The 27,622-nt window shown below is 52.8% G+C and overlaps 1 protein-coding gene, 1 long non-coding RNA gene and 1 pseudogene across 3 annotated transcripts; 1 reads left to right on the top strand and 2 right to left on the bottom strand.

Moving 5' to 3' along the window:
• Positions 1 to 3,658: 3,658 nt before the first annotated feature.
• On the bottom strand, positions 3,659 to 7,858 carry LOC149912061 (uncharacterized; annotated as a pseudogene). Its single transcript, XR_016462429.1, has 3 exons — positions 7,772 to 7,858; positions 7,050 to 7,410; positions 3,659 to 6,943 (listed from the first exon to the last, which is right to left on the bottom strand). The product of XR_016462429.1 is annotated as an uncharacterized LOC149912061 (transcript).
• A 5,658-nt stretch (positions 7,859 to 13,516) lies between these two features.
• LOC149912060 (uncharacterized) lies at positions 13,517 to 17,991 on the top strand. Its single transcript, XM_090132807.1, has 8 exons — positions 13,517 to 13,625; positions 13,781 to 13,842; positions 14,264 to 14,417; positions 14,609 to 14,865; positions 15,066 to 15,151; positions 15,662 to 15,756; positions 16,273 to 16,384; positions 16,683 to 17,991. The coding sequence occupies exons 1-8, from the start codon at positions 13,517 to 13,519 to the stop codon at positions 17,233 to 17,235; spliced, it is 1,428 nt and encodes a 475-aa protein (XP_089988933.1). The 3' UTR covers positions 17,236 to 17,991.
• Positions 17,992 to 19,576: 1,585 nt separating this feature from the next.
• LOC149912059 (uncharacterized) lies at positions 19,577 to 27,381 on the bottom strand. Its single transcript, XR_016462424.1, has 3 exons — positions 25,991 to 27,381; positions 23,125 to 24,710; positions 19,577 to 22,314 (listed from the first exon to the last, which is right to left on the bottom strand). It is a non-coding gene; the product is annotated as an uncharacterized LOC149912059 (long non-coding RNA).
• Positions 27,382 to 27,622: the final 241 nt, after the last annotated feature.

Genomic DNA, 27,622 nt, shown 5'->3' with positions numbered 1-27,622 from the left:
AATTAAGGTGGCCTCTAAGCTTTTAAGCAAGATGAAAGACAAGGTGAAATGCAAAACGTCAGCACTTCCTGCAGAGCACATCACACAGCTGTAGGCACCAGCTGAGAGGTAACAGGTCAGAAAGGAAGACCTTACTATGTGAGCACAGGGACAAGCTACTCTTCTGCTGGGCCTGTGTTCACAGTGAGGCTTTCCCTCAAGAGCGCTGCTCAAGCTGCTGCTGTCTCCAGCTGTTGGTCACTTCCCCCTGCTGGACACTGTGCCCACAGGTCATTCTGCTTTGGGCAAAGCCTGCTGGCTTAACTCCAAGCCAAGGTCACAGGCCATGCTCATCCAGCTGCTTTGTCTGAAGGGGCTCAGAGGCCACGCGTGGGATCCTTTCTGCTGGTGGTTCTCTCCGGGCAAGAACCTCCACTCTCAGAGCAACAGCCAAGAGCCGGAAGGCAGAAAAAGCTTCCAATCCCCGTGGATGTGGCTGTCTGCAAAGACAACGGCTGCTCTTCAACAGGGCGATGCTCACCCAGCAAAGCACTCACCCAGCAGATGCCCTTCCTTACACTCAGAGCTGTCCCATGCTTGTGCAGCCCTTGGCATTGCATTTCCAACCAAAGTTCACATCCTGTTCCACCTGGACTGCCACAAGTCCGTGGGGCCAGATGAGATTCATCCAAGCGTGCTGGGGAGCTGGGGGAGGTGAAAAGCCAAGCTGCTTTCCATCATCTGTCAGCCTTCCTGGTCAACTGGAGAGGCACTTTGGCCACCACAACCCCAGGCACCGCTATGGGCGTGGGGCAGAGCAGCTGGAAGTCAATGTAGAGGAAACAGACCTGGGGTTATTGGTTGGCACGCAGCTGAGCCAGCAATGTGCCCAAGTGGCCAAGAAGACCAGTGGCATCCTGGCCTGTATCAGAAATGGTGATGGCAGCAGAGCAGGGAAGTGATTGTCCCGCTGCACTCAGCTCTGGTGAGGCTGCAGCTCGAGCGCTGTGTTCAGTTCTGGGCCCCTCATTGCAAGAAGGATCTCAGGGAGACCTCACTGCCCTCTGTAACTCCTGAAGGGAGGCCGTGGTGAGCTGGGGGCTGGTCTCTTCTCTCATGTAACAGCGATAGGACGAGAGGGAATGGCCTCAAGTTGCACCAGGGGAGATTCAGGCTGGACGTTAGGAAATATTACTGCTCCAACAGAGTGGTTGGGTGCTGGAATGGGCTGCACTGGGAGTGGTGGAGTCACCAGCCCTGGAGGTGGTCAAGGAACACTGAGACGTTGTGTTGAGGGACACGGATTAGTGAGAGCTATTGGTGATTTCAACCCTGGTGATGGTGTGATGGTGTGATTCTGGATGGGGGATTCAGGGGGTACACTGGCGGAGGGGGCGGAGGGGAGCATCAGAATGGGGGAATAGAAGGGGTGGGACAGGGGAAGGGGACGAGGAAAGGCACCCTGGGGGTCAGAATGGGGAATGGGGAGGGAACTGAGAAGGGGGCAGTGAGGTGGGGGGTGGAGGAGGACTGCAGGGATCAGAATGGGGGAACTGGAGTTGGGAGGGTGCTCCAGTATTCAGGTGGGAAGGGGAGCACAGAGGAGGGTATGACCCTGGAGGTCAGAAAGAGGGACTGGGGGGTTGTGGGTAAACCACTGGGGGGGACACAGAGCACCTCCTGCCACCGAGCTGAGGCCCTGAGTGACACAGAAGCCCCACGGGGGCAAAGCAGAGCAGCACGCGGCCCCTGGCTCCCTTAGCCCCAGTCCCCATCTTGGTGCCCCCCTATCCCCCCAAACACCCACCTGTAGAAGCTGAGGCGGCGCACATTCCCCATCTGGAGTAGTGCATCCAGGTCTAGGGCCCTCAATACAAGGAAGGCAGAGAGATGTTGAGAAGGTGCAGAGGAGTGCCACAAAGATGATCAGAATGCTGCAGCACCTCTCCTAAGAAGACAGGCCAAGGGAGCTGGGCTTGTTCAGCTTGGAGAAAAGAAGGCTGTGGGGTGAGCGAATGGCAGCCTTTCAGGACCTAAAGGGAGCCTCTAAAGAGGAGGGAAGTCAACTCTCTGAAAGGGTAAAGAACAGCAGGACAAGGGGAAATGGTTTGAAGTTGAGGCAGGGAAGATTTAGGTTGGATGTCAGGAGACATTCTTTACTTGCAGTGCTGGAACAGCTGCCCAGAGAGGCTGTGGATGCCCCATCCATCCCTGGAGGTGTTCAAGGCCAGGTTGGATGGGGCCCTGGGCAGCCTGGTCTGGTATGAAATGTGGAGGTTGGTGGCCCTGCCTGTGGTGGGAAGGTGGTAGAGATGATGCTCAAAGTCCATTCCAACCTGGGCCATTCTGTGTGATTCTGTGACTCTATCCTGCTTCTATCAGCGCTCCAGGCCATCCCGCAGGCTGTTGTGCAGAGCGCAGAGCTGCAGAGCTCTGCTTCCCGGCCCTGTGCTCTCCAGCACTCTCGTGTGAGTTCCGCCTCTCCCAGGAATCTCCTGGTCCCAGGAACCTCAGCTGCTCCCCTGCACACACATCTGCGTGCACATAGGTGTGCAGAACCACACACCCACGTGCAAAGACTTCCCCACACACAAACCTGTGCATTTACACGCACATGCAAGCACATCCTTGCACACCTGCATGCACACTCCACCCATGTGCATGCAAATGTGTGAAAACACACACAGCCATGTGCAAAGACCTTGATGCACACATCAGTGTTCATATACAAACACACGTGTGCAGACCCACCACTTTGCACACCCACATGCAGGAGTACAAGAGCGCAGCTGCAGACTTGCACACAGCCATGTGCACACACACTCATGGAAAACTAAAAACCCAGGACATTCTATGATTCTATGATCTCTGCACACCCCTGTTTGCACACGTACCTGCACTCACAGCTCTATGACCAAATGCCACTCCCAGGACACAGCCAACACGCAGACGGTGGGAAATGTCAGGAGGAAAGATGCCCCGTTACGCTCCTTCATTCTCCTCTCTTTAATGAAGGCACTGGGGCACAGCTGTAGCCCCATCCTGAGATGAGGGCTGCTGCGGGATTCCTGATTTGGACGCTGCAGGTTAACCTGGAGCGCAGTCTGAGGGACACTCCTCATGTGCTCTGCAGATGGAAGATGTGCCAGGAGCAAAGAAAAGACTTCCACAGGCAGCGCAGGGATGGCGTTCCTGGGCCGGGCAGAGACATACAGAGCAGTGCCCGCTGCCCTGGGATCTGCAGCACTGCAGAAGGGCTCAGGGTGCAGCACTGTGGCACAATACAGTGAGGACGCCAGGTTCAGCAGCCCCACGTGGGCTACAGGGGTCCTGGGACAGTGATGGGGGTCCAGTCAGAAACTGTGGGGATCTGTGAGATCCAAGGGGGTCCTGGAATGGGTAAGGGAGGTCCAAAGGAGGAAACAGGGAGGGGATAAGGAGGAAGCCCAGAGCAGGGATAAGGGTTGTTGATGGGAACTGTGGGTCGCTGTGAGGTCCTGGGCTGGATGTGAGGGAGGAGTACCAGGTCTGAGGAGGTCCTTAATGAGCTATGGAGATCTGTGGGGGGTTGTATGAATATACATGTGGGGGACATGGGATGGATGTGGAAACAGAGCCTGCTGGAGCAGAATGCTCTTCAGGAGAAGGCAAGATATACACTGCAGGTGGGACACAGACATATGGGGAGGTATGGGGACATAGAGGGAAGGGGGGGATGTGAGGAGTGGTCTGAGGTAAAAAGGTGGGGCGGTGTTGGAATGCCTTTATTTCTTCCTGAGATGGGACTGGGGGTCCCTGTAGCCCAAAGGTGGGGCCACGATCCATGACCCCACATGAGCCATACCCCAAGATGACCACATAACCCTGTATGTGCGCGACCCCATGGCTGCACGCGACCCACAGCCCTGTGTGAACCATACCCCCACATGACCCCGGCACTCCCTGACCCTGCCTGCCCCCATCACGCTGCGACCCACTGCCATGTGGCCCCAGAACTCTGGGATCCCTGCCCCCACCTCACCCCCACCATATAACACTCTGAGACCCATAACTCCCTATCACCCAACCTGACCCTACAATCCCTTCTGACCCCATTGCTGTGACCCAGAACCCCATCTGACCACATAACTCTGTGCAGTGCCATCTGACCCTACGTCACCCCATAACTCTGTGACCTGCAGGACCCCCCTGTGACCCACGACCCCCTGTGCTAACCCCATGTGGCCATAGAACCATCTGTGTGTGGGGAAAAGGCATCTTCTCCTCAGGGTGGGACTGCCCCAGAGCTGCCCCAAAGGCGACATGGGGTGGGCTGCAGCCGTTTCTCTCAGTTTGGAGAGATGGGAACTGTCCAAAAGAGCCAGAAGAAGGACATGAATGCTTCTGCAGGGAAACACCTGTCACAAGGTTTGGTGACAAAGCGATCCCACCGAGACTGAGGAAGGGGCTGGAGCTTGGGTGCTGCGTGGCAATGAAGGAGACTTGAACCAGGGATGGAGCTGGGATGGACTGCAGGAAATCAACTCCTTAATGGAGACAGTGGGAGAAGAAATCCAAATCAGCTGCAGAAGGAACAGCAGACCTCCTTTCAAAAAGGCGTCCCAGACTGGGGACGTTGGAGCAGTTGGGACAGTGGTAAAGAAATGGTTCCAACATCAGGTCTTGGAGCAATTGCTGCAAGACTCTGCAACAAGAAGCTGCACCCTGCTGTGGTCAGCATGGCTGTGTGTGTCAGCTGGGTGCTGCTGGCAATCATCTGAGCTGTTGCGGTCAGGAAACATTCTAACATCTGCACGGATAGCAAGATAGGTAGGATCAGAGTGAGAGCTGTGCTGTTGTTCAGCAGACAGATGCTGAGCAGAGCACAGCAGGGTCAGGATGTTCGGACCAAAGTAAGGTGGAGACTGCACACAAGGGAAGGCACAGGTGCAGGACAGAGCATGAGACACAGCAATGGCAACAGCTGTCAGAAATCCTGCCTGCCTGTCTGCATAGGAAAGCACACAATCACACCAAAAGGACCAGGTTGGCCACAGACCTCACCTGGAGAAACAGCAGAGCAGATGCGTGGCCTAGACTGTGAGCCTGCAGTCCCCAGCCAAGAGGGAACAGGAGAGCAGGGACTGCCAAGGGAGGAGAGCTACAGGAGCAGAAGGAGCTCAGTGAGCAGCTGCGCCTTTTCTCCCTCACCACAAGGAGGCAGAGTGCAGAGAAGCCATAGCAATAACAGATAAGCTTTGCTGCTGCAGGGAGAGCTGTGCCTGATGGAAGAGCAGTGATGAGAGTGTTTCTCACACAGCCCACGGTCACTTGGGGGGATCTGCTGGGATGGGGGAAGCCCTACAAAGCTGTGGGACAGCCAAAGGACACGGATGGGAGGACCCCAAAGGGGCACTTTGGGGCAGCTATGGGGCACAGCCACACCTAGGAGCTCCCTTTACCCAACAAACCACTGGTGGTGGAACTGCTGCTGGCCACGGGCTGTGGGCAGTGATGGGGCTGTTCTGGGCTGCTCTAGGATGGCTCTGGGGCTGCTATTGAAATGGGGCAGCTATGGGACACAGCCACAGCTCAGTGGGGTTGATGTTCCCGCACACAGAGCTGGTGGTCAATCTGCTCTGATCATGGAACCTCTCCCATAGCCCCCCGCTGCCCCCTGGACTCCCAGCTTGCCCAGCAAGATGGGGGCAAGCCGGGGGTCAGCAGATGTTATAGGCAGCTGATGTACAGCGACCCCAGAGCCACCCTGTAGCGTCCCCTGAACGACCCCAGAACAGACCCACCACTGTCCACAGCCTCATCCGGGGTTATGGTGCTCACAGGGATATGGGTCATGTGGAGCCTTGGGGTCATGCCGAGCTCTATGTGGTTTTGGGGTCATGTGGGGTTATGGATCAGGGCCCCACCTTTGGGCCACAGGGAACCTCAATCCCCTCTCAGGAAGAAATCAAAAAATGCATTCCAGCACCACCCCACATCCCCCATTCTCACCCCAAACCCTTCCCCACATGCCCCCAGACCCCCTACATCCCCATGCCACCCCATGTCCCCACACCCACAAGTCCCACCTTTACCTCACACGTTGCCTTCTCCTGCGCAGCACTCTGCTCCTGCAGCCTGTGGCCCATATCCCCAGTGCTCCCACATCACTTTCACCCACATCTGTGTTGTGCAGGAAGTGCTGCAGCTCCACATTCCTCTCCAGCAGCAGCTGCCCCTGCCCCAGTATTATTTGGTTGTATGGGTTCTGGAGGGAGAAGGGGGTGAGGAGGGGCCCAGGTTGGCTACTGGGTTCCTGGAATAGTGGCAGGGGTCCTGTCAAGGACTGTGGAGGTCTCTGATGTTGCTAAGGAGCCCTGGAGGCGACAAGGGAGATCTGAGGGAGGAAATAATGGGGATCAGCTGGAGTCTAGTGGGGACTATGGGGTGCTGCTGGGGGCTATGGAGGTATGTGAGGTTTTGGGACAGCTATGGTGAAGTTCCAGGTCTGAGGAGGTCATTAAGGGGAAAAGGGGTCTGTGCTGGGCTACTGGGATCTTGCAGGGAAAGTATTGAGGGAGGAGGGAGGTGTCGGGGCTCTGAGGGAATTATGGGTGGGCTGTAATGGAAAGGTAATGGGTTATCTTGGGGAAAGCAAGGGGCAGCCACGGGGGATGGAAGGAACACCTACAGGAATGCAAGGGGAGTCTGGGCTGGGGCAAGGGGACAGCTAGGGGAAGAACAGGGGAACGTCCCAGGAACTGAGTTCTTCTTTCAAATCCACATCTTCTACTTCCTGACGTAGCTGCAAGACTGCCAGAGAAGCTGCAGTACCGCTGCCCATTCTGCTGCCTGTGTCAGAAAGAGCTGCATGTTAGTGGGTGCAACTGCCACTACAAGGCCAACTCCATAATTGCAGACACAAAACCATCACCTTCAGTATCTGTTACAGGCTGACGACCGTGCCCTTGCACAGGAACCATTCCTACACAGCAAGGGAACTCCTTCACTGCCTTAGGATGTGGAAGAGGAAGAGCCCCAAAGCCTTCAAAACATGCTATCTTGCCACCAACTTTGGAAGCTACACACACCTTCTCCTTTGAGAATTAGCAAGATGAATCAATGCACGTTGCTGCTGGAGAGGGCTGTGCTGCATCTCCTGCTGCCATCCTTGGGTTGTCATTGTGCTGCCCATCCACAGCGCACTTTGAAGGGCAGTAACCTTGCAAGAAAGAACAGAGAGCAGAGAGCTCTGCCGTGCGTTTCCTGTTAGAACACAGAGATGAGCTGTACAGCCCTTGCTCTCAGAACACACACCGCTTCTCTTACCAGCTTTCCATTCCTGCACAACGCTGTTCAAACCCCTCCTCCATCTCTCCCTTCATACACAATGCGCAGCCTCTCCCCAGCGACGAGCTCTGTGCTGTTTAATGCCTGTGCCATCATCGGGACCTGCAGAAGAAACCTTGCGGTTAAGAGGGTTGATTAGACAAGCGCTCTGTCTGGCAGAATTCACCATCTTAAGCACTTTAAAGAAGCGTCTTCTTGAACGCCCTGAATCTCTGTGACACATCAGGAGATGCTGAACTAAACTCGCAGCCTTCTCAACAATGGAAGGGCTCTTCAGATCCAGCTGGAGGGGGAACAAGATCCCAGGGGGGCTGTGGAGCTGGTAAGGGAGGTCTGAGGGAGGAAATACAGATGCCTGGTGCTCAGGCACAAGCAGAAGTGCTGATGGAAAATCACCACACAGCACAGACTGAGTCGCTGGTACCTTGCAGTGAGCAAAGGCTGAGATGCACAACGTCCTCACCTGCCTGCTTCTTGGAAGTGGAGGTTCAGCAGCAGCTCCACTCGTGATTAAGTCCTCCAAAAACCTTCTTCTTTCTTCCTGATCAGGAGACTGGATAGTGAAACCTTCTCCAAAGCCATTATGAAACTATATCTGTACCTGAAGCCCAAGGAGAAAACACGTGTCAGATTTAAGACCACAAAACAGACCCCTCTACATCCCCCCAAAACTTCCTATAGCATAACAACCCTCTCTATAGACCCTCCCCAGCCCCCTATCATCCTATAGACCCTCCCACTGCCCACCACAAACCCCTATAGTCCCATTAACCCTCTAAAGGTCTATAACTTCCTGAAGGGAGGTTGTAGTGAGCTGGGGGTCGGCCTCTTCTCTCGTGTCATTAGTGATAGGACCAGAGGGAACGGTTTCAAGCTATGGCACGGGAGATTCAAGCTGGACATTAGGAAGTATTACTTTTCAGAAGGGGTGATCAGGCACTGGAATGGACAGCCCATGGAGGTGTCACCGACCCTGGGGGTGTTCAAGGAAAGACTGGATGTTGCGTTGAGGGACATGGTCTAGTAGGAGCTATTGGTAGTGGGTGAACGGTTGGACTGGATGATCTTTTAGGTCTTTTCCAACCTTGGTGATTCTATGAAAGGAAGGGGGGAGCCTTCTAGCCCCACAGCCCTTAGAGCCCACCCTAGAGCCTCCTATCACCCTATGGCCCCACACAGCCCCTTCGAGAACCATATCCCCCATACACCGCCTTGTAGTCCCATATCCCATAAGAACTCTCCTATAGCCATCCCACTACCCCTTATAGATTCCCCCAAGAGCCCCCCAGTCTTTTATACCCCTCCCATATCCCCTTATAACCCGTCTATAGTCCCCCCACATTTTCCTATAGCCCCATAACACCCTATAGCCACAATAAAGCCCCCTATTACTCCCATATCCCCCGTAACACTTTGATAGCCCATGCATATCCCCTTATGATCTTCCCTTACAACTGTATAGCTCCCCAAATAGCCACCAACAGTCCCACGCCCCCCCAGCTCCCATAGCACCCTATATCCCTCTATAGCCCTAAAACACCCCCTAAAGCCCCCCCAGTGCCTTATAGCCACATATCCCCCTCTATCCCCCTCATAGCCCCATTTTCTCCCATATCCCCCATACCACTTCTAGAGTCCCCCCAGCTTGCTACTGCCCCAAATCTCCCTGTAGCCACAATAAAGCACCCTATAGCCCCACAAACCCCTATATCCACCCCTAAGGCCCCCGAAGCCCTAGAGCCCCATACCCTCCTATCACCCACGCAGCCCCATATCCCTCTACAGCCCCCCTAAAGCGCCTCATAGCCCCACATCCCTCCTGATAGCCCCCCAACCCCCTATTCCCCAATATTCCCCACACAGTACCTACACCCTCACATCCCCCGACACTCCCCCACATCCCCTGATATTCCCCCACATTACCCCATACCTCCCCAAACCCCATATTACCCCACAGCCCCCCTGTAGCTCCCGCAGCCCCTAAACTCCCACATCCCCCCGGATCTCCCCCACCGCCCCCCGGACCCACAGCTCACCTCAGCCCCGGGGGGCACCGGGAGCAGCGCCGGAGGCCTCGGGGGGGCACGGCCCGGATGCGGGCAGCAGCGCTGCGGCGGTTGGGCCCCGAGTCCTTCAGCCGTCCCAAAGCCCCGCATCCCGCGCACGGTTCCTCTCCCCGGCCCCGGCCCGAGCCGTTCTCCCGCACACCTGAGGAAAGCTTGTGCCGCTTTCCTCAGCACCGCTCCCGTCGTGCCGCGGCTCCGTCTCGGTGCTGCCCGCACAGCTCCGGCGCGCAGCGCCTGCGCCTGCGGGACCGGCGGCGTCGGAGAGGAAAGACGGCGGGCGCCGAGCCGGAGGCAACGGCCGCTCCCGCGCTCGGCGCCTCAGCCAATCGGAGCCGGCGGCGCTGCCGCCGACCAATCCGAGACCGGAGGCGGGCCGGAACTGCCGCCGACCAATGAGAGGCGCGAACGGACCGGAAGTGTCGCCGACCAGTGAGAGGCCGGGGGCGGGGCGGAGCGGCTGTGGGGGCGGGGCCTCGGGGTGCTCTCTATTGCCATAGGGGATGGGATTGGGATCGGAATTGGGATCGGGGATGTGGGATTGCGATTGGGATGAGGGATTGAGATTGACAGGTGAGTGATGGCCTTGGGATGAGGGCCTGGGAATGAGGTTTGGAACTGGGATTGGGATGTGGGCTGTAGGATGCGGGGTTGGGATGTTGACTGTGGGCTTGGAATGTGAGATTTGGGACTGGGCTGTGGGAATATGGATGTGGGATCTGAGGGCAGGGCTGTGATGCCTGAGGTCACCTGGAGTCACTCTGTGATCAGCCCACAGCTGTGTGTTCCAAAGAACAGCCACTGAGGTCAGGGGCAGCAGTCCAGGCAGGGAGATGCTGTGGTGGGAAGCAGGCTTGGTGCCGACGTCCTGCAGGGAAACGGGTGCAGACTGCATGGGACAGTGTAGGACAGCACGTGGTGGAGATGGCTGAGGGGCTGGCAACGCTGGAAGGCCCTGACGGAGCCAAGGTCTTTGTCCAGCAGGCCGTGGATGGTGTCTGTGGTACAGAGAACTGTGAGGGACACGCTGTCCTCGTGGCACTGGGGTCTCATGGCCTCCTTGTGCCCCATGCAAAGGCTCCCACTGCTCCAGGAATAGTCTCGATCCTGCATAAGGGACAGGATCTCCCTTCCAAAGGTCTGGGCATCAGGGCCTGGCCTTGCTGCGCCATAAGACAAAGGATGCTGTTCTCAGCATCACAGCCACCAGCACAGCGCCTATGTCTCCTTGTAATCATGGCTTCCAATTATCTGCTCTAACAAGTCCCTGGGGGCTGTGTTGGCAATGGCTCTCAGCGGGGCCCATTCATACTCCCAGAAACTTCCTTCCAACTTTATCTTCCTGAGCACTTTGTGCAATCTTCTCTCAGCACTGGAGGATGATGGACTCAGCACCAAACACCCCAAGGAGACCAGTACAACCCCGAGAGCCCTCAAGTGCTTTGTGCCTTCCTGACATCTTCCTCAAGTCTTCAGAACCTGTACAGATAGCTGGAGAGCTATCAGGAGTGCATGTAAAGTGGAAGAGCCCAAAGTACATTTAATGAGTCTATTTATTAATTTATATTTCCCCCGGCATTAATAGCACATTAAGGCAGCACTCTGCAGTCCATCTTCATCCAAGGCATCTCCTAATGAGGTTTGCTCTTTCACTGTGTGGACAGACTTTCTCCTCAGCCTCCCAAGCCCATTACTGCTCACATTGGCCCCGTGGGATTTTCATCCCTTTTCCTCACATCAGTCTTCTCTGAAATTTGCAGCTCAGTGTTGCTTTTCCTTTGCATCAACTCCCACTTGCTTTCCTCAGAGACCAGCTGCACATGGGCACAGAGGGATTCCTCCTTGTTGCCAACAAGCGGGGATAAACAGGATGCAATTGAGAGTGAAACACTCTCCTCAGCTGGATGCCATGTTCAAGCTGTCTGCCTTCCAGGGGGAATTTCGGTGCCAGAAGAACTTTTGACAGAGAAAGTACATACAAACACAAATAAGAAGTTGAGTAAAGAATTCATTAGACTTTTGAGATGGCCCAAGTTTCCAACTTATGGGAGCTCCTAGAGTAACCAGATAGCTGGGAGGTATCTGAAAGAACAAAGAGCAAAGGGAGGGGGAAATCTGGAGAGCAGTGGGAAGGGCACATGCCCACACTGCCTGCAGAAAACACGACCTTAGCCATGGTCATTTATTCAGGAGAGCTGGAAACACCTGCAGGGAGAGGGAGATGAAATACAGAGGTGAGACCAAGCAGGGCTAGCAGCTGCCTGTGTCCCAGCACCTGAATGCTTTTGTGTCCTCCAAACACAGTTCTGGAAAACAGTGACGCAATAAATCTCCTCAAAGACTGGTGTTTCCAATAAGGAGAGAAACCAGGCCCCAAAGCAGTTTAGAAACTGAGAGGTGTGTTGGCACATTTTCTGTGATTTGGATCTTTCTCTTCAGTTCTTTGTTCCAGTTTTATTGACATTACATAACATCTTTCACACCTACAGCCTCAAAACAAACACACAAACAAACAAAACAACAGAAAAAAACCCATCTTTGACAGTGATAGGCCCAAGGAAAATGGTTACACACTAAAAGAGAAAATAAGATTAGATGTTAGGAGGGAATTCCTAATGTCCTTAACATCAGGTTGTGAGGCAATGGAACAGATTGCCCAGAGAAGTTGTGGATGCCCCATGCTCAAGGCAAGGTCCCATGGAGCCCTGGACAGCCTGATTTCCTGGGTGGCAACTCTGACAATGACACGGGGGTTGGAACTTGATGGGCTTGAAGGTCCCTACCAATCCAAGCTATTCAATGATTCCATCACCCGTGTGGTTCCTTTCCAGTCAGGATTCCCTGCATCCTGTTTGCTTGAGCATTCCCTGATCGCTTCCTCTTCCACCACAGGTATGTTGGAAATATCCAAATACTTTATCAGGACGGTATCTCTGATAAAGCAGATTTTATTTGCAATTGCAATGGAGGGGCCTCCTGCAAGCAGGACAGCACTCAGAAAACAGCGTTACATCTTTTATTCCCTATTGCCCGATGCTTCTCTCTTTCTCCCCCAGTTCCTCATTGGCTGAATACTTTAGGTTCCCAATCTTCTCAACGCTTCACTAAACATACAAACACTGGACAAACATAGATCTCTGCTGGCTAAGTGTAAACTTCTAATTAATTAATTAATGTCTGACCCTCACTCCACACTTGGTTATTGTTTCTGGATATCTGCTTGACCTCCCTTGCATAGAGATAAGCTCGGAAGGAGGAAAGTTCTTCTTCAAACCAGTTGCCCTTTTTAGTATCTAATGCAGAAACAACATTCCATTCCCACAGACACCACAGAGTGACATCCGCTCAGAAATTGTACAAAGACAAGTGATAGCTGGCAACCTACTGCTGGGAACCTGTTTTGGCAGGGGTGGTGAACGTGGTGAACCCCCGCTGGTCCCTTCCAACCCCTACGATCCCGGGTTCTACTTTCTGTTCACAAATCTGATGTCATCCAATCCAACGTCCCGCTTTCTTAACTCAGCCGATATCCCCTCTTCGTTCCTCTTCCTTCCTTCAGGTGATCCTGCCCACAATGTCCATGTGAAATGTCTCATCCCGCTTGGAAGGCTGTGAGGAAAGCAAATCTCTGGGATCCCCCAAACAAAGCACTCCCTGCCCGGCAGGGTCGCGGGAGCCATGGAGTCATGACTGTGACACAGAGGATCAATGCCGGGTAATTTATGGAGCGTTCTAACAAGGAATCAACGACTTCCGGGCAAAACTAAGCAACTTTCTGACCACAGGTCATCAGCGTAACGGGTAGAGTACTTTGGAACAGTACTTGTTTCCCTATCTCCTTCTTGAACATCACTTCAGGCAACGGCCACTAAAGGAAAACAAGTAATACTACACTGAGAGCAAAGAAAAGGAGAGAGAGAAAACAGAGAGGGGTCAGCGCTCCCACCCGGGGCGGGCAGCAGGCTGCTGGTGCCAGCGTCACAATGGGCAGCGGCCAGCACCGGCCACGCTGTCATCGCGTCGCCGTGGCGACGTTTGTGACACGGGCACCCGGGAGGGGTGTAAAGGCAGAGCACGCTGGTGGGTCCTGCATCCTGAAGGAGCATCTGGCAGAGAGCAGACGCATCTGAAGGATGAGCTCCGGCATGGCTGGCGCCAACAAGGAGCAAGCCGCTGGCAAGAGGCGGAATGGGATGAGCGAGGTCGGCCCCGCAGCGAGGCGTGCCTCCAGACCGACATGCACCGACACCGAAGGTACACGGGTCCACAGCCAGCACAGGAGCGGTGCTGCAGCCAACCTTGGCACGAGATGACACTTTCCATCTGCCACCTCGCTCCCGCCTGGCAGCGGTAGCGGTGCCGGGAAGCGGCAGATGCAGAGTGTGACCTGCTTTTCCTTTGCCCTCCAGAGCGAGTTGCTGTCTGGGATGCGGTGGCCGCCTACATACGGGAGCAGCTCCTGGTGCAGAAGGTGTGTTGGCTGTCGGGTTCCTCCTCTCCCTGTCCAGCTCAGCCTGGACTTCCTCTGAGTCTTCCCCTCCACAGAAAGCAGGAAACTGCCCCCACATTTCTCTCCTGGGCATCCCACGGGCTTCCTGCAAATCCTGCACGATCACTTGTGCTGGGCACTGTCTATCTCAGGGCTGATGCCGGTCTCTGGAAGCCTCTGGATCCCACGAGGCTGCTTCTGCCCTGCCTGCTGTGCTGCATTTGGGACGGCGAGGGGAAGGAGAGGACTGTGCAGCCCCTTCCCAAAGCCATTCCCCATGCCCTGGCTTGTGCCTCTGAACAGCGGCAGAGGGCACCTGAGCTCTGTCCCTACCTTGGACCCCTCTGGCTCTTCCTCCAGCCGTCCCATAACCCTTCGCCCTTCTTTTCTCTTCCACTTGCAGGGGGTCTGGATTCCCACCTTCGGCTCCTTTGACACTGTCTCCAAAGACGTCCGGACTGAGGATGAGACCCTGACTCTGCGGTGGCCCGTGTTTCACCTGGCTACAAACCTCATAGCCACGCACCACCTCAAGGCCTGCAGGGAGTCCCTGCCAGGTAGGAGGGGGGAATCAACTTTTGTTGGCTTCATGAACAGGGCAAACGGCCATCACTTCCATTCTCAAAAGCAAACCTCCCCCTCTGAGGAGCCTGTCCAAACATGGGGCCGTTCTGGCTGATGTCCATCTAGGCAAGCACCTGTGGAAAACCACCCGTATCATCAACTCTGTCCCTCTCACATTTTTCAGTCCATAGGAAGATGGAGCCCCTGAAATACAGCAAGGCAGCCGCAGCTGCCTCTCTGAGCTGGGAGACACTCAGGACTTGCATCCAGAGCACCGTGTCTCTGCTCTCCAGCTGCCTGAAGAAAGGGGAGAACGTTGCTGTTGTCCTAAAGGACATTGGTGTGCTCCTCATTGACGGACTGACATTCCAAATGAAATTCTTCTTTGACTTCCTCGAGAAGCTATCAGGGAAAGATACATTCAGAAGAGCTGTTTTCAAGGTGAGCTGTGTGGTTTCTCCGTGGCCCAGGCACTGCCGTGACCCTTGCTGTGCCCGCACACGGCCCACCAGGACCTGGCCAGCTGCTCGGGCCGTGCAGGTGCTGTGTGCTGTCAGTTCTCCCTGCCTTGGGCTCCTCGTGTCCCCAGTGCCTCAGCCTTGATGAGGACGTTCCACATCCTCCCCATTTCTTCCCTGCAGGCCCCCTGGCTTCTGGACACGGTGGTGTCCCAGGTGGCACCGGTGGCCTCCATGGTGCTCTCTGGCTGCGCTGTCGTCTTTCCCATGTGAGTATGTTGGTGGCTGTAGCTGCTGCTTGATGCAGCTGCTCGGCTCTCATTCCATAACGCTTGTTCCTTATGTCCATGAGTGTCCTGCCCATGAGCATATGTCACAGAATCATAGAATGATTTGAGCTGGAAGGAACCCTGAAAGGACACCTAGTCCCACTCCCCTGCAGGGAACAGGGACACCTACAGCCAGATGAGGTTGCACTGAGCCTGGTCCAGCCCGACCTTGAATGCCCTTCCAGGCACCCAGCACCTCTCTGGGCAAGACGCTCTGGTGCCTGCCATCCATCTGTCAAAAACTTCTTCCTTATATCCAATCTAAATCTTCCCTCCTGCCGTTTGAAACTATTTCCCCTTTACCTATCCTGACTGGCCCTGCTAAAGACTCTAGAAAGTAGTGTGCTTCATGCAGCATGACAATGTGCCTGGGAACAGACAATCTGAGAGAGCAACAAGGATTGCTGGAGCGCTGCGTCACACTGGTCGCTGTCTTCTCCTCTCGTACAGGTTTCAAATGGAGTTTGTACCCAAACCACCGCCCGCAATAAACCGCAGGTCCTCAGGAAGCATCCATGGTCAGGAGAAACCAAAGGGCAAGAGAGGTAAAGCAGCTGTCAGCTCCTGTCCGTGGCACGGGCAACCAGCTTGAGATGGGAAATCCCTTGCTGACCATCAGCCAAGGGCTCTGACTCGTGTCAAATCTTCACGCCAACTCAGCACGGCCTCTTCCCATGAGGAATTGTTGGCCTCTCACAAACTAAGGTGCTGGGTGTGACGTGCCCTCATCCCTGGCTATGGCAGGAGGATGTGCGGATCTTAGGCCCTGCCCTTCCCTAGCAGAAGGATATGGTCCCCAAAAGCCACCCTGCCACCTCATCATCACCACCCAGCTCCTCTTTCCCAAAGCCAACGTCACTAATGCAGTCCCAAAACAGAGCTGAATTGCAGAGAGGAGGAGTGGGGCCAGGGATGGTGTCAGGGAGGGTCCGAGGGCGGTGCAGATGTCAGCAGTGGGGGAGCAGAGCGTCCCTCTCGGATGTTCTGGGAACAAGCCTGAGAGCCCCTTGTGAGTGAGCCAAAGGGTTTACGGTGAATCTCCTCTGCCTTCTCCATTCCAGTGAGATTTGCTGACACTCCAACCTATATCAAACGGTTGAGCATAGACAGCGTTGATGGAGGACACTTGAGAAGGATACGGAGCTTACTGCTGAAGGAGAGCTCCAAGGCCAGGTGAGGCTGGAGGCTCTGGGCTGGGATGTGCATGGGGGTGACCTAATGAGAGCCCATTCCCTAGCCCCAAAGGGTCAGTCACTCTTGGTGGCTGCCCAGCAGTGCTGAACGCAGCACCCACCGTGCTGGGATGGGGACGCCAGGAGCCCCGCGGCTCACAGGGCTGGCCCCTCTCCGCATCTCAGGAGAGCCACGGGGCAGCCGGCGAGCAGTCTGTGGGGAGGGCTCTCAGGCTTGCAGCATGCGGCCCCAAAGCCATCAGCCACTCACGCGGACCCCTCCCGCTCTGTGCTTTCAGTCCGCTGCCACCCATCCGGAGGGCGTCTGAAGCCCAAAAGCAGCCGCTGACCTGCCAGCTGCAGGGGGAGGCAGTAACAGCAAGCCAACAAGACCTGCGTCGAGCACCGGGAACCAAACACGTGAGCTCCCCTGATGAAGAACAGGGAGCAGGAAAAGCCCATCGTGAGGGTGCGACGCGAAAACTGCAGACAGCCAAGGGCTTAGCCCATCACATCACCTTGAGGCCAATAACATCTTTCATAAAAGATTCAAGAAGATCTTCCTCAAGGGCTGAGTCCACGGAGCCTCAAGACCAACCATCCAGGTTCCGAGTGGCATGCGACTCACTTAAACTTCTCAGGCAGAGGGCAAGGAAGATCTGGCCAGTGCAGGATGCACTGGGGCAGATGGCAGCATCACCACTTCGTGGGGAGTCCAGGCTGCCTGAGGAGTCTTCCATCACCCGACCTGGACTGCTGCCACCCATAAAAGAAGAAACGGGGTCTCCCGAGTGCCAGCCTCCAAAGACCAAACCCTCACTCTGCAGGAAGGCCACACCCTACCCACGCTGATGCGGGCATGGGGGGCCCAGGACAGACAGAGCAACAATGGAGGCTGCAAAACAGATGCGTCAATCCCATCTGCATCATATCTACTACTAAAGCAGGCTGCCCAGGGCCCCATCCAACCTGGCCTTGAACACCTCCAAGGACGGGGCTTCCACAACTGACATCTCTGGGCAGCCTGTTCCAGTATCCCACCACTCTCTCTGGAAAGAACAATCCAATCTGGCATCCAATCTTCAACTCAAAACCACTTCCCCTTGGCCTGCCATTAGCTACACCATCAAAGAGTTGACTCCCCTCCTGTTTGTAGGCTCCCTTTATGTACTGGAAGGCTGCAAGGAGGTCACCCCGCTGCCTTCCCTTCTCCAGGCCAACAAGGAGATCTAGAGTGAAATGTAGAGGGGCAAAACCATCAATAAAGCCTTATCAGGGGCCTACCCTTTAAAAACCTCCAGAACGCCTGTGACAGTGTCATTGCGCCTTTTGACGCCAGCTCTTGTGCTGGTGGAGGGAGAAAGAATTGCGAGAGGGCATCAGAGCGTCTCACGGTGCTTGGATGCCCAGGGAAATCCAGCACAGTCTCTTCTGTCTTATCTGGATCACAACTTACGGGCTTTTGGCCTGGCAGGGCCCCTTTGGCCGGCTTGGAGAGGTCTGCAAATGCAGAGCTCCATGGGCCAGCCGGCCGGCCACCTCTCGCCTGGCAGTGCTCCCCTGAACGGCCAGCCGGCTTTCGGCCTGGCCCAACTGGCCGGCCAGGAGGCTTCAGGCCTCGGAAGGCTTCCCCAGCCAGTCAGCCAGCTTCACCAGAGATTCCGGATCTCCCTCAAGGCCTGAGTGCAGCCGCTCCACGCAGCCCCAAGGCAGACCATCCAGGCTGCCACAGCTGCCTCGTGGAGCACTCCAACTGCCCAGGCAGAGCACCAAGAAGAGCAGGCCTGGCAGGCTGCCCCCAGCCGACTGGCCTTTGATCTTCATTAGGCCTTGTTCTGCTGTGGAGGACAGCTGGAAGCAATTCACTTGTCTGGCAAAGGGTGGAGCCTGGTTCCAGCCCTCCCTACCCTCACGTAGGGGCTGGCTGCCAGCTGTGAGGGCTGTCAGCATGGAGGTGTGTTCTTTGTTGGTGTTCTGTGTGCCCTGATCTTCAGAGTGGGTTAAGCAGTTTTGTCTTTGTGTTCGGCTTGAGTTCTTTGCCTCTTGGGGGTAACGAGAAGCTGTGTCTGCTGTTGCCTGGGTATCCAGTTGTTGTTTTGGGTGAAGGTTCTTCTTTAGAGTTTGTGGGCTGGGTCTCAGGAGGCCCCTGAGGGTCTCTGGCTTTGAGCATTAGTCAGTGGCAGTTGTTAGTTGTAGAGTGATCTGAGTGTGTGTGTGAATGGTGGTGCTTAGAGCTGTGTGAATTCCTTGGCGAGGCCAAACGGCGTGGAGGTCCTTCTGCTTCTAGTTGTGCAAGGCAGGAGTGAAGTATGTTTCTCCGTTTCTGCAGCTGAGAGCGTTTTGTTTGCTCGTGCAGCTTTGCTGTGAGCGATGTGGAGCTGTCAGGCAGACTTGGGTTCCTTTGCCACTCTCCCAGCAGCAGTGAGACTAGTAATGCCTTCTGAAAGCGCACTGCAGCTGAGAAGTTAGTTAGGCTTGGCAGTGGAAATGCTGTGTTGGAGGGACTGTTGGTGGCCATGAGGTGACAGCCCAAGCCTTGTATTGGCAGCTGGTTTCTGTGGCATGGATTAACTGTACCTCATTTTAGGGCAGGAGCCTGGGGTTTGATTGAATCGTACTGTGGAATGGGGGAAAGGGAAAGCCCCTTTGGGTAAGAACATGCTGTGAGTTGTAGTGCTGCAGCACTGTCTTTCTGCCTAGGCTTTCTGTTTGTTCTTTCGTGGGACTTTTGTCTCTTTCCTTCTTCTACTCTTACCTGAAGATCATTGTGCTGATGACTGCCTGTGTTGTTGTGTGGGCTAAGATTTGTTAAAGCAAACTGGGGCTGAAAGTGCAGCAGGCAGCTCAGTGCTGTGTAATGACTGTGTGAGTAAGTAAATGTATTTCTGATTCTGCCTAAAAATGCCATAATTAAAGAGTGTTCTTATTTATTATTGTTCTTGATTTTATGCCGTTGGAGTTGGTAATAACCTGAAGAGTCTGGGAACCCCTGGGTGAAATTGTTGGTTGTGTTATTTTGCTTGGTGGCTGTTGTTGAAGAGAGTGAATTCACACAAGGAGCCAAGTAGAAAGGACTGTGTACTGTTGGACCTGCACTGTCACGATCTCTCTTGCCCAGAGCTGTTGGGAACAAATGAGGGAGTCTGACTTCCCCCCTACTGTTCTCTGTACAAGTTTCCGTGGTAACGGATGCTGAAAATGGAGTAAATGACAGTGTGGAATCAATTCTGATTTCAAACCACTCAGTTTCTGCAGTCTGATAACTGTTCCTTGTTGCAAGAGCAGCAGGTAACAGAGGAGTTACGTTCCCCGTCATCCAGCTCATGTTCAGCTGCTAAATAATAGCTAAACAATCTCATTTTGCTAAGAGCACCCCCAGGCATGGGGACCTGACAAATGGGTAGTGGGTTTAAAATGTTGATGAAGGAAATGAAATCATGTATCTCTAAGAAAGTATAGGAGGGGAATGTTTAAGAAGAAAAGGGTACTTAAGAGGATTTCAGTGATGCAAGTCTTGCTGGAGGCCAGGAATGATAGGAGTTCCTGAGAGGTCGGTAGTGGGTCCTGTTCTAATATCTTCACTAAGGATCTGGATAGCGGGGCAGAGCGAACCCTCAGGAGATTGCCAGCTGGCACAAAACTGGGGGCAGTGACTGACTGACCAGAGGGCCATGCAGCCATCCAGAGTGCACTCACCAGGCTGTGAGGTGGCTGACACAGGATCATGGAATCGTGGAACTGTAGGGGCTGGAAAGAACCTCTGGAGATCGCCTAGTCCAACGCCCCTGCTAAAACAGGATCCCTCCCGGAGTAACTTCATTATAGAGAGTCTCATGGAGTTCCTTGAGAAGTGCAGAGTCCTGCATCTGGGGAGAAACGAGCCCGGGCACCAGTGTATGCTGGTGGCACTCGGCTGGAGAGCAGCTCTGCAGGAAAGAGCCTGGGGCTCCTGGTGGACACCAAGGGGAACATGAGCTAGCACTGTGTCCTTGCCGCTAAGAAGGCTGATGGCTTCCTGGCTGCATTAGGCAGAATATTGCCAGCGTGTGATGGGAGGTGATTCTTCCCCTATGCTCAGTGTTGGTGAGTCTGCACCTGAGTGCTTGGTCCAATTCTGACTCCTCTGACACTCGAACGTACAAGAAAGGCTCCAAAAGGGCTACCATGGTGATGAAAGTCCTGGAGCATCCCTTGTAGGAGGTAAGGCTGAGAGAGCTGGGATGCCTAAGTGTGCAATGTCTATAGAGGCCTGAAGAGAGCACTCAGAGAGGTCAGAGACAGGCTCATTTGGGTGGTGCCCAGCGCCAGGGCAAGAGGCAGTAGGCACAGCCTGGAACACCGGTTCTGTCTGACCATCAGGAAGCACTTCTGTGCTGTGCAGATGTCAGAGCAGTGGCAAAGGTTGCCTGGAGAGGTTGTGGGGTGGATCCATGGGGATCTCCAAAAGCAGTCGTGACGTGGTCCCAGCAACCTTGCCCTGAGTCTGCTGAGCACATGGATCCAGAGGTGTCTCCCACCTCAACCATTCTGTGATTTACTTATTTTTATTGAGTACTCAAAAATCCATATATTTGTTGGCAGAGTTGGTTTTCACAGCCGTGTTTAAAGCTTTGTGTCTCTGTGTGGTCAGCTCTTTAGAAACCAGTTGTACAATTTCAAATTCACTTATCCTCGAGCTATCAAAGATAAGCACCTGAAGCCCTTTCTGGATTGCTGATATATCAGGAGGGGAGTCTGTAGGGAGGGGAAGGGAAGGAAGAAAAATACAACAGAGAAACAAAAAACCGTCCAAAGAAAAACACCTATGGAAGACATAGGTCAAGGAATCTGTCAAGTTACCTAGCTCCAATTTTCATGGAAAAGGAAATAAATACTGGGAATAATGTCAGTTTCTATTCTTAGCTTCCCTTTTTGCAAAAAGGGAATCCAAGCGTGCATTTGGTTTGCCTGTGCACTGGAAGCTCTGTTGCTGCTTTTTTGCTTCCAACATAACCTCTGTTCACGTTTCTGGTTGCCTTTCAGAACCTGCTCTGCATCAGTAAAACAGAGCCAGCACGTTGGATTCAGCCTCTAAACAAAGAGGCCTTAAGCTGACCAGAAGCAGCAGTGGAGGCATTTCATGGTGAGTAGGCACAAAAGTACAGTTCTGTGCCCAGGTGTTACAGGCACGTAACAACTTTTTAGAAGCTAACTGTGAATGAAGAGCTTTTCCCTGCTTCTGAATTTTGCTGCGTGATTCAGGAACTTGTGTCTGATGGCAGACTCCTGCATGTTAGATTCCATGGTCATAGGGCACAGGTTGATTTGCCAGGTACTGTACTCTCATTTTAAAAACCCTCTCTAAAACCCACGTCTGACAGAAAGCTTTAGAAGTAATCTAATTTAAGTGTTACAGTGAAATAATTCTGTGCTCAAAACTGCTCCTGCTTAAACAGAGGCAGGAAATTCTTGTATCAGTACGATACTGCAGCATTTTCAGTCCAGCTGTCCATCATCTCAGCTTCGCTGAGTGCTTGAAGAGAGTTCAGAAATACAGTGCACAAATCTTAGGTGCCTTTCAGGATCCCCAGGGCAGTTGTGGTCCAGACGTGATCTCTAGTACCAACGAATGGAAATGTAGTTGAGTATTTCAGAAGTGAATGTCTCTTTATTAATACCAGTCAATATAATTTGTGGAACATTTAGCTTCATCATTTTTGTACTTATTTGATGTATAGAAAATGAATGCTTCTATTTATTTTCTCACAGTCTCTCAGACAGCTCTCAACCTGCTATTGTAAGTTATAATCCTTTGGGTTGTGGGCTTGAAGCAAAGCTGAGAAGCCATGCCTGGCAGGAGGTGTGGGTAGCTCCAGGCCACCTTGCTGTCTCCCCAAGAGATGAGGGCTGTGGGCTAGGCGGCGGGCAGGAGTGCTGGCCAAGCAAGCATCTCTGTGGAGGAAGGCAAAGGGCAGAGGAGGTCGAAGGGGAGCTACTGGGCATGGCCTTGCTCAGCAAGGGGAGGAAAAGCCTGGAGGGCACGAGAAGGGAATAGAGAAGGGAATAGAGAAGGGAGGCAGTAGGCGTGAAGCTGTGAGCAGAGCTGAGAGCCACTTGGCAGAGCAGCGAGCAGAGCAGGCAAGTGTTGAGATTGGGCATCAAGGTAGCAGCAAAAGCCAAGAGCATCAAGGAGGAGGAAGTGAGGAGAAGGTAAGTGAAGGGCAGGCAAGGTAATGATAGGCTAAGGCAGGGGGAAGGGGAGGGTAGGGGGTGGGAGAAGAGGAAAAGGGGAGGGTTAAAGAAAAAGCTATGATTTAAAAAAAGAAAAAAAAAGGGGGGAAATGAGAAAAAAAGGGGAAAAAAAAGAAAAGAAAAAAAGAAAAATAACATATGAAAAAAGACAAAAAGGAAATCTGAATAAAGAAAAGAGACAAAAGGTAAAGAGGAGAAAAGAAAGTCAAGTAAAAAGTAAAGAAGAACACCTAAGAAAAGAATGGGTGGCAACAAATAGAGAGAGAGCAGTGCATGGCACTGCAAAGGAAAGCAAGGCAAGAGTAGCAGCAAAAGCCAAGAGAATCAAGAAGACAGTGAATAGCAGGAAAGTTAAGTTGGGGCTTGGAAGGGTATTGGGTGGGAGGGGTTGTTAAAAAAAATTATGAAAAAAGCATGCAGTGAAGAAAGGAATGAGCTTAATAATTAAAAACAGTGTATTGCAACAAATACAGGGAAGGCAAATATGAAACCTTACTGTGTAGCAGTTACCTGAGGCCCCTGACTGATGAGTGATCCTGGGATGGAAGAAGCACTTTTGCCAGTCTGATGGGGGCTGATAGTTGTAGGTGTAGTCACAAATAACTGGTTCTGTAGAGAGAGCTGAGCTTGGCAGTTCATCTTGGTTGTGCCAAGACTTGTTTTGCAAGCAGGTTTTCCACTTTGGCTCTGTATGACACTTTGAGCGGGTACGGCGTGGAAGAAACCCTGCAGAGCCTGGTGAGAATCAAAGCAGGAGAGAGGAAAAGTGCCCTTTGCAGCAGGGACGCCGTGCTGGCTCTGCCCATCGCTTCCAGCGCCGCCGTGGTCCTTCTCTGTCCAAGCACGTGAGCCAAGCACGTGGCCTGGTGCGTGTCCCTCCCTCCTTCCTTGTTCTCCATCCCTCCCCTTATCCATCCTTTCACTTCTGCCCACCCCTCCTTCCACCTTCTCCATCCATCCTCTTCTCCATCCATCCTTTCACCTCTGTTCTCCATCCCACTCTCCTCCCCCCCATCCTCCCACCTCCAACCCCTATATCCCCCCCCTCCAACCCTTCCATCTCCCCATCGCCCATCTCCCCCATTCCCTCCCCACCATCTCCTCCTCCTCTGGCTTTAGCACAAACTGGGAAAAACAAGGCTGTACCCCCAGAAGTTACTGAGATCTTAAATCCTAAATTAGTTAGGAGTGTGGCTATCAGGGATGCCTGGCAGAGCCAAAATGCAGCCCCAAAGGAAGTGAAGTTAAAGGCAGGAGCCAGCCCAGCCACTGTAAAGCAGTGCCCTTTGAGGATATGAGACTGGAGAAGGATAGAAATCATAAATAACTTCTGGAGTTTGGATTACTAATTGAATGTGAATCCAAATACAGCACCCCAATCTTGATGATGAAAAACTGGATGGCAAGAGCTGTACTTTGGTATGTAAGACTTGAGGGCAAGTAATAGAACGGTTGAAGGTATGCTCCCAGCTGTGGCAAATCCATACACTTAATTAACCAACTTATGAATGAGTAGGTGGAGTTGACCTTCTGGATTTGAAAGGTGCCTTTTTTCAAATTGATTTTTGCCTGCTTTGACCAAATGAAACCTAACATCATTTCTCTTTGAAGAGGAGAACCCCAATCCGGGGAGGAAAGACTCAGTTAACCTGGACAGTGTTAGCCAGGGCTGTGAGAACAGCCCAGTGAGCTGTGAGAGCTGGTCAACTCGTGAGCCTGAGACTTGGGCGCCTCCATCCAGGGTGGAACCTTACTGCATTTGTGGATGCCACAGCAACAGAAGAGGACTGTGTGCAATGGACTGTGAGTTTGCTGAATGGCTTGGTTTAAACCATTATCAAGTTTCTCACCAGAAAGCCTGAGTGATCAGAAGGAAGGAAGCCATTTGCTGAATGCCCAGAACGCTTTTCTCCCACGCATATGTGGAGGTGCATGAAAAAGGTAGCTTTTATGTCAGAGCTGACTGACTTGAGTATGTGTGGTGACTGAGGACTTGATTCTTCTTTTTCTTTGCTTGGGGGTTGGGTAACTGGGTGGGCCTTCCAAAGACAAGGATTTGGACTCTTGTTGTTCAGACTGTTTTAGCTCCTGTGGTTCTGAAATGGTAGAAAGCACAACAAACATGCTAGCAGGACAGAAAAGCAGGAAACTGAATACAGAATCTGTTTCCTGTGTTTATGATTCAGTTTTGCTATCTCGTTTAGCATTTTCAAATGTAACTGCATATCTAGAGCTCATGATAATTCTATGAAAGTAAAAATGCATTAGTTACTAAATTGGAAAGCATTCTAAGCAGAAATCTGTTTTCACCATTCCTCCCTGTTCCACTGCAGTTATTTGCAATGTTCTGTAGATTCTGAAATGTTCTGCTGGAGAACAAATGCCTATTCAGCAATGCTGAAACCAGGCTGTAAATTGGCTGACAAAATCCATGAGCATTCCGTGGTTTCCAGGATTACAGCAGCACTTTGTCAGTGTACTGCTATTGCAATGAACCGACGGGCTGATCCCTAGAGGCGCTGACATGGTGATCAATGAAATGTAGAAGGAGCATTTTCTGGCTGTGTGCAACAATAGAATCTATTGCCCTTAAATAGAATCCTAATCAATGTCCTTCTGCAGCATTTAGGTTTATAATGTGTTTTCCAAATGCATTTTTGTTGAAAATCTCTAATGTGCTGTGAAGTACCTCACCTTCATTATAACTTGTATTTCTGAGTCAAAAGAATTGCACACACAGAAAAATGCAATACAAAACTCAGTAAGAGGCAGAGGCAAATCTACTCTCAAAAGCCACATTCTGGGCTCTCCTGTTGCCTTCAACAATGAACTCAACAACAGGCAGTTTAGAAACTCCCCTTATACTCTGTTTTATGACTTCATTCACCGTGGATCAAAGCAGCTATATATAAGCAGAAATGCAACTTTCATTTCAGACTTTGCAAAAAATTGTTTAAATCAAGCTTCAGTTCTGAAATAAAATTGCACAGGAATCAAGGAAACTAACTATAGTGAAGTTTTCCAGCTGGGTCAGATTAAAACAGTAGACTGAAGGTCTTGGAGCATTCCAATTGCATCTCAAAAGTGTGCTGAGATAAGAATATTTGTAATCTGCATTTATGCAATTCATTTTAGCTAGGAACTCTAAGCTGCAGAGATCCACTGGCTGTGTTTGACAGCGAGTCAGTAAGAAAATAACCATCACAGAGGGACCGTTTAAGGCCACTGAAATCAAGTCGTTTCTGAGATGTGACTTGTCTGCCTCTTTACCTGATAATAACAATATGAAAATAAAACAAAAAATAGTACAGTATTATTTGTTTCTCTGTATTTTAAAGGTGATTCAAAGCTTTTGCTCTACTAAAAGTAATCTTACTCAAGACAAGGCTCTGGGCAGGAAACTGGAAATAAGACGGTGGACCAGGTGACAGAACAGGCAGTTGGCAAAGGCTTTAATTCCAGATGGCAAACTTAACATCTCTGAACCTGAGGCGGAACCTGTAAAATATTCCAGAGAGGACAGGAATCTAATTAATGATTTAGGAGGGAAGAGAGCAAGCTGACAGAGGGGTGCGCGCCCAGATGGACACACTGTTATGCCCTTCAGTATCTTATGGGAGTGGGTTCCAAGGAAGGTGATAAAACGTACTCGGGGAACAGACACTACAAAGGACAATCCTAGTACCAGGAACAGGGCACAAGTGGGGCTACTGGGAAAGGGAGCCTTCTGGGGCAACAATGGCAAATTGATTTCTCGGAACTCCCAAGAAAAGGGGGGTATTGCTGTGTGTTGGTACTGGTAGCTTCTTAGGGTGGCTGCAGGCATTCCCTTGTAGAACTAATAAGGCACAGGAGGTAACTGAAGTGTTGTTGCAGGAGGTTACTCCAGGATGCCTGGGAACTACTTGTGCTGTCAAGGAAAGTGCAGGGCTGGAAGTTAAACTCATAAAGAAAAGATGAGTCGGTTACTAATTTGCTTTATCTCAATGTACACGGGAGGTGTTTTAGCCTGGGAAGAGACCTCCTTTTACAGTGTAACTCCTCTTACAGGTTCCGGGTTCTTTAGCAGCCAAGGGAGTGGCTCCAAACAATGGGACGTGGGTCCTGTACCCCCGGGGCCACCCCCACTGGTCCCCATGGAGGGAGTGGGGCCTGGGGGCACGCTGCTCGTTGAGGCAGAAATCATATTTTCCTGTTGATCCCTCCATCCACCTGTATTTGCATCCATCCTTTCATCCAACAATCGTTCCATCCATCCAGTGATCCTTCAATCCGTTTTTCCATCCATCCCTCCTCCATTGGTCCCTCTGTCCATCTGTTCCTCTGTCCCAGCAGCCTCCCCCTGTTACCCACCAGAACCTCCTCTGGAGCTTTGGGGATCTCCCCAGAATGGTGCCTTCAGGCATTTTCTTGCTCTCCTGCAAGTGCTCATTTTCTGGTCCCTCTCCCTTGCATCACCCCATCCCTTTGCTCAGCAGCCCTCCCCATTCTTAGTTGAAAGCCTCCCTTGTGAAGCTGCCATCCTACTGACAAAAATATCCTCGCCTCCCTTAGGGAGGTGGGTCCCATCCCTTCCAAGCAGACACCAATCCGCAAATAGGTGCTGCAGACACAGAACCCAAGGCCCTGCCACCAGCACCAGTCCTGCAGCCAAGGACTGGCACGCACCACCTCCTTTCACCCCTGTCCCACAGCACCCCTGGGCCCCCACACCCTGGACTCCCAGCCCGAGAGCTCTGCAGTCCCTTTGGATGCAGTGTTACCCGTGCCCACCTTTCTTCCTGCTGGCCTTGCACGGTGAACCACACGAGGTGGAAGGTTGGATGGACCCCATCCATCGCTTGGAGGCACCTCAGCCTCCTCTCCAGCACTGAGGGCGCTGGAGCTGCGCTGGAGCTGCCGGCCCTTCTGTGGGGCAGGAGCGTCCTCTGCTGCCAGGATTCTCCAGCTTCAGTCCGTCACCAGCTGTGAGGCTGTGCCGTGGGGCTGCAGTGCGGGGCCTGCAGCT

Source organism: Phasianus colchicus, unplaced genomic scaffold, assembly GCF_987193195.1.
Source record: "Phasianus colchicus unplaced genomic scaffold, bPhaCol1.hap1.1 HAP1_SCAFFOLD_44, whole genome shotgun sequence".
NCBI lineage: Eukaryota > Metazoa > Chordata > Aves > Galliformes > Phasianidae > Phasianus > Phasianus colchicus.
The sequence above is the reverse complement of the archived record's forward strand: the minus strand, read 5'-3'. Positions and strand labels throughout refer to the sequence as shown.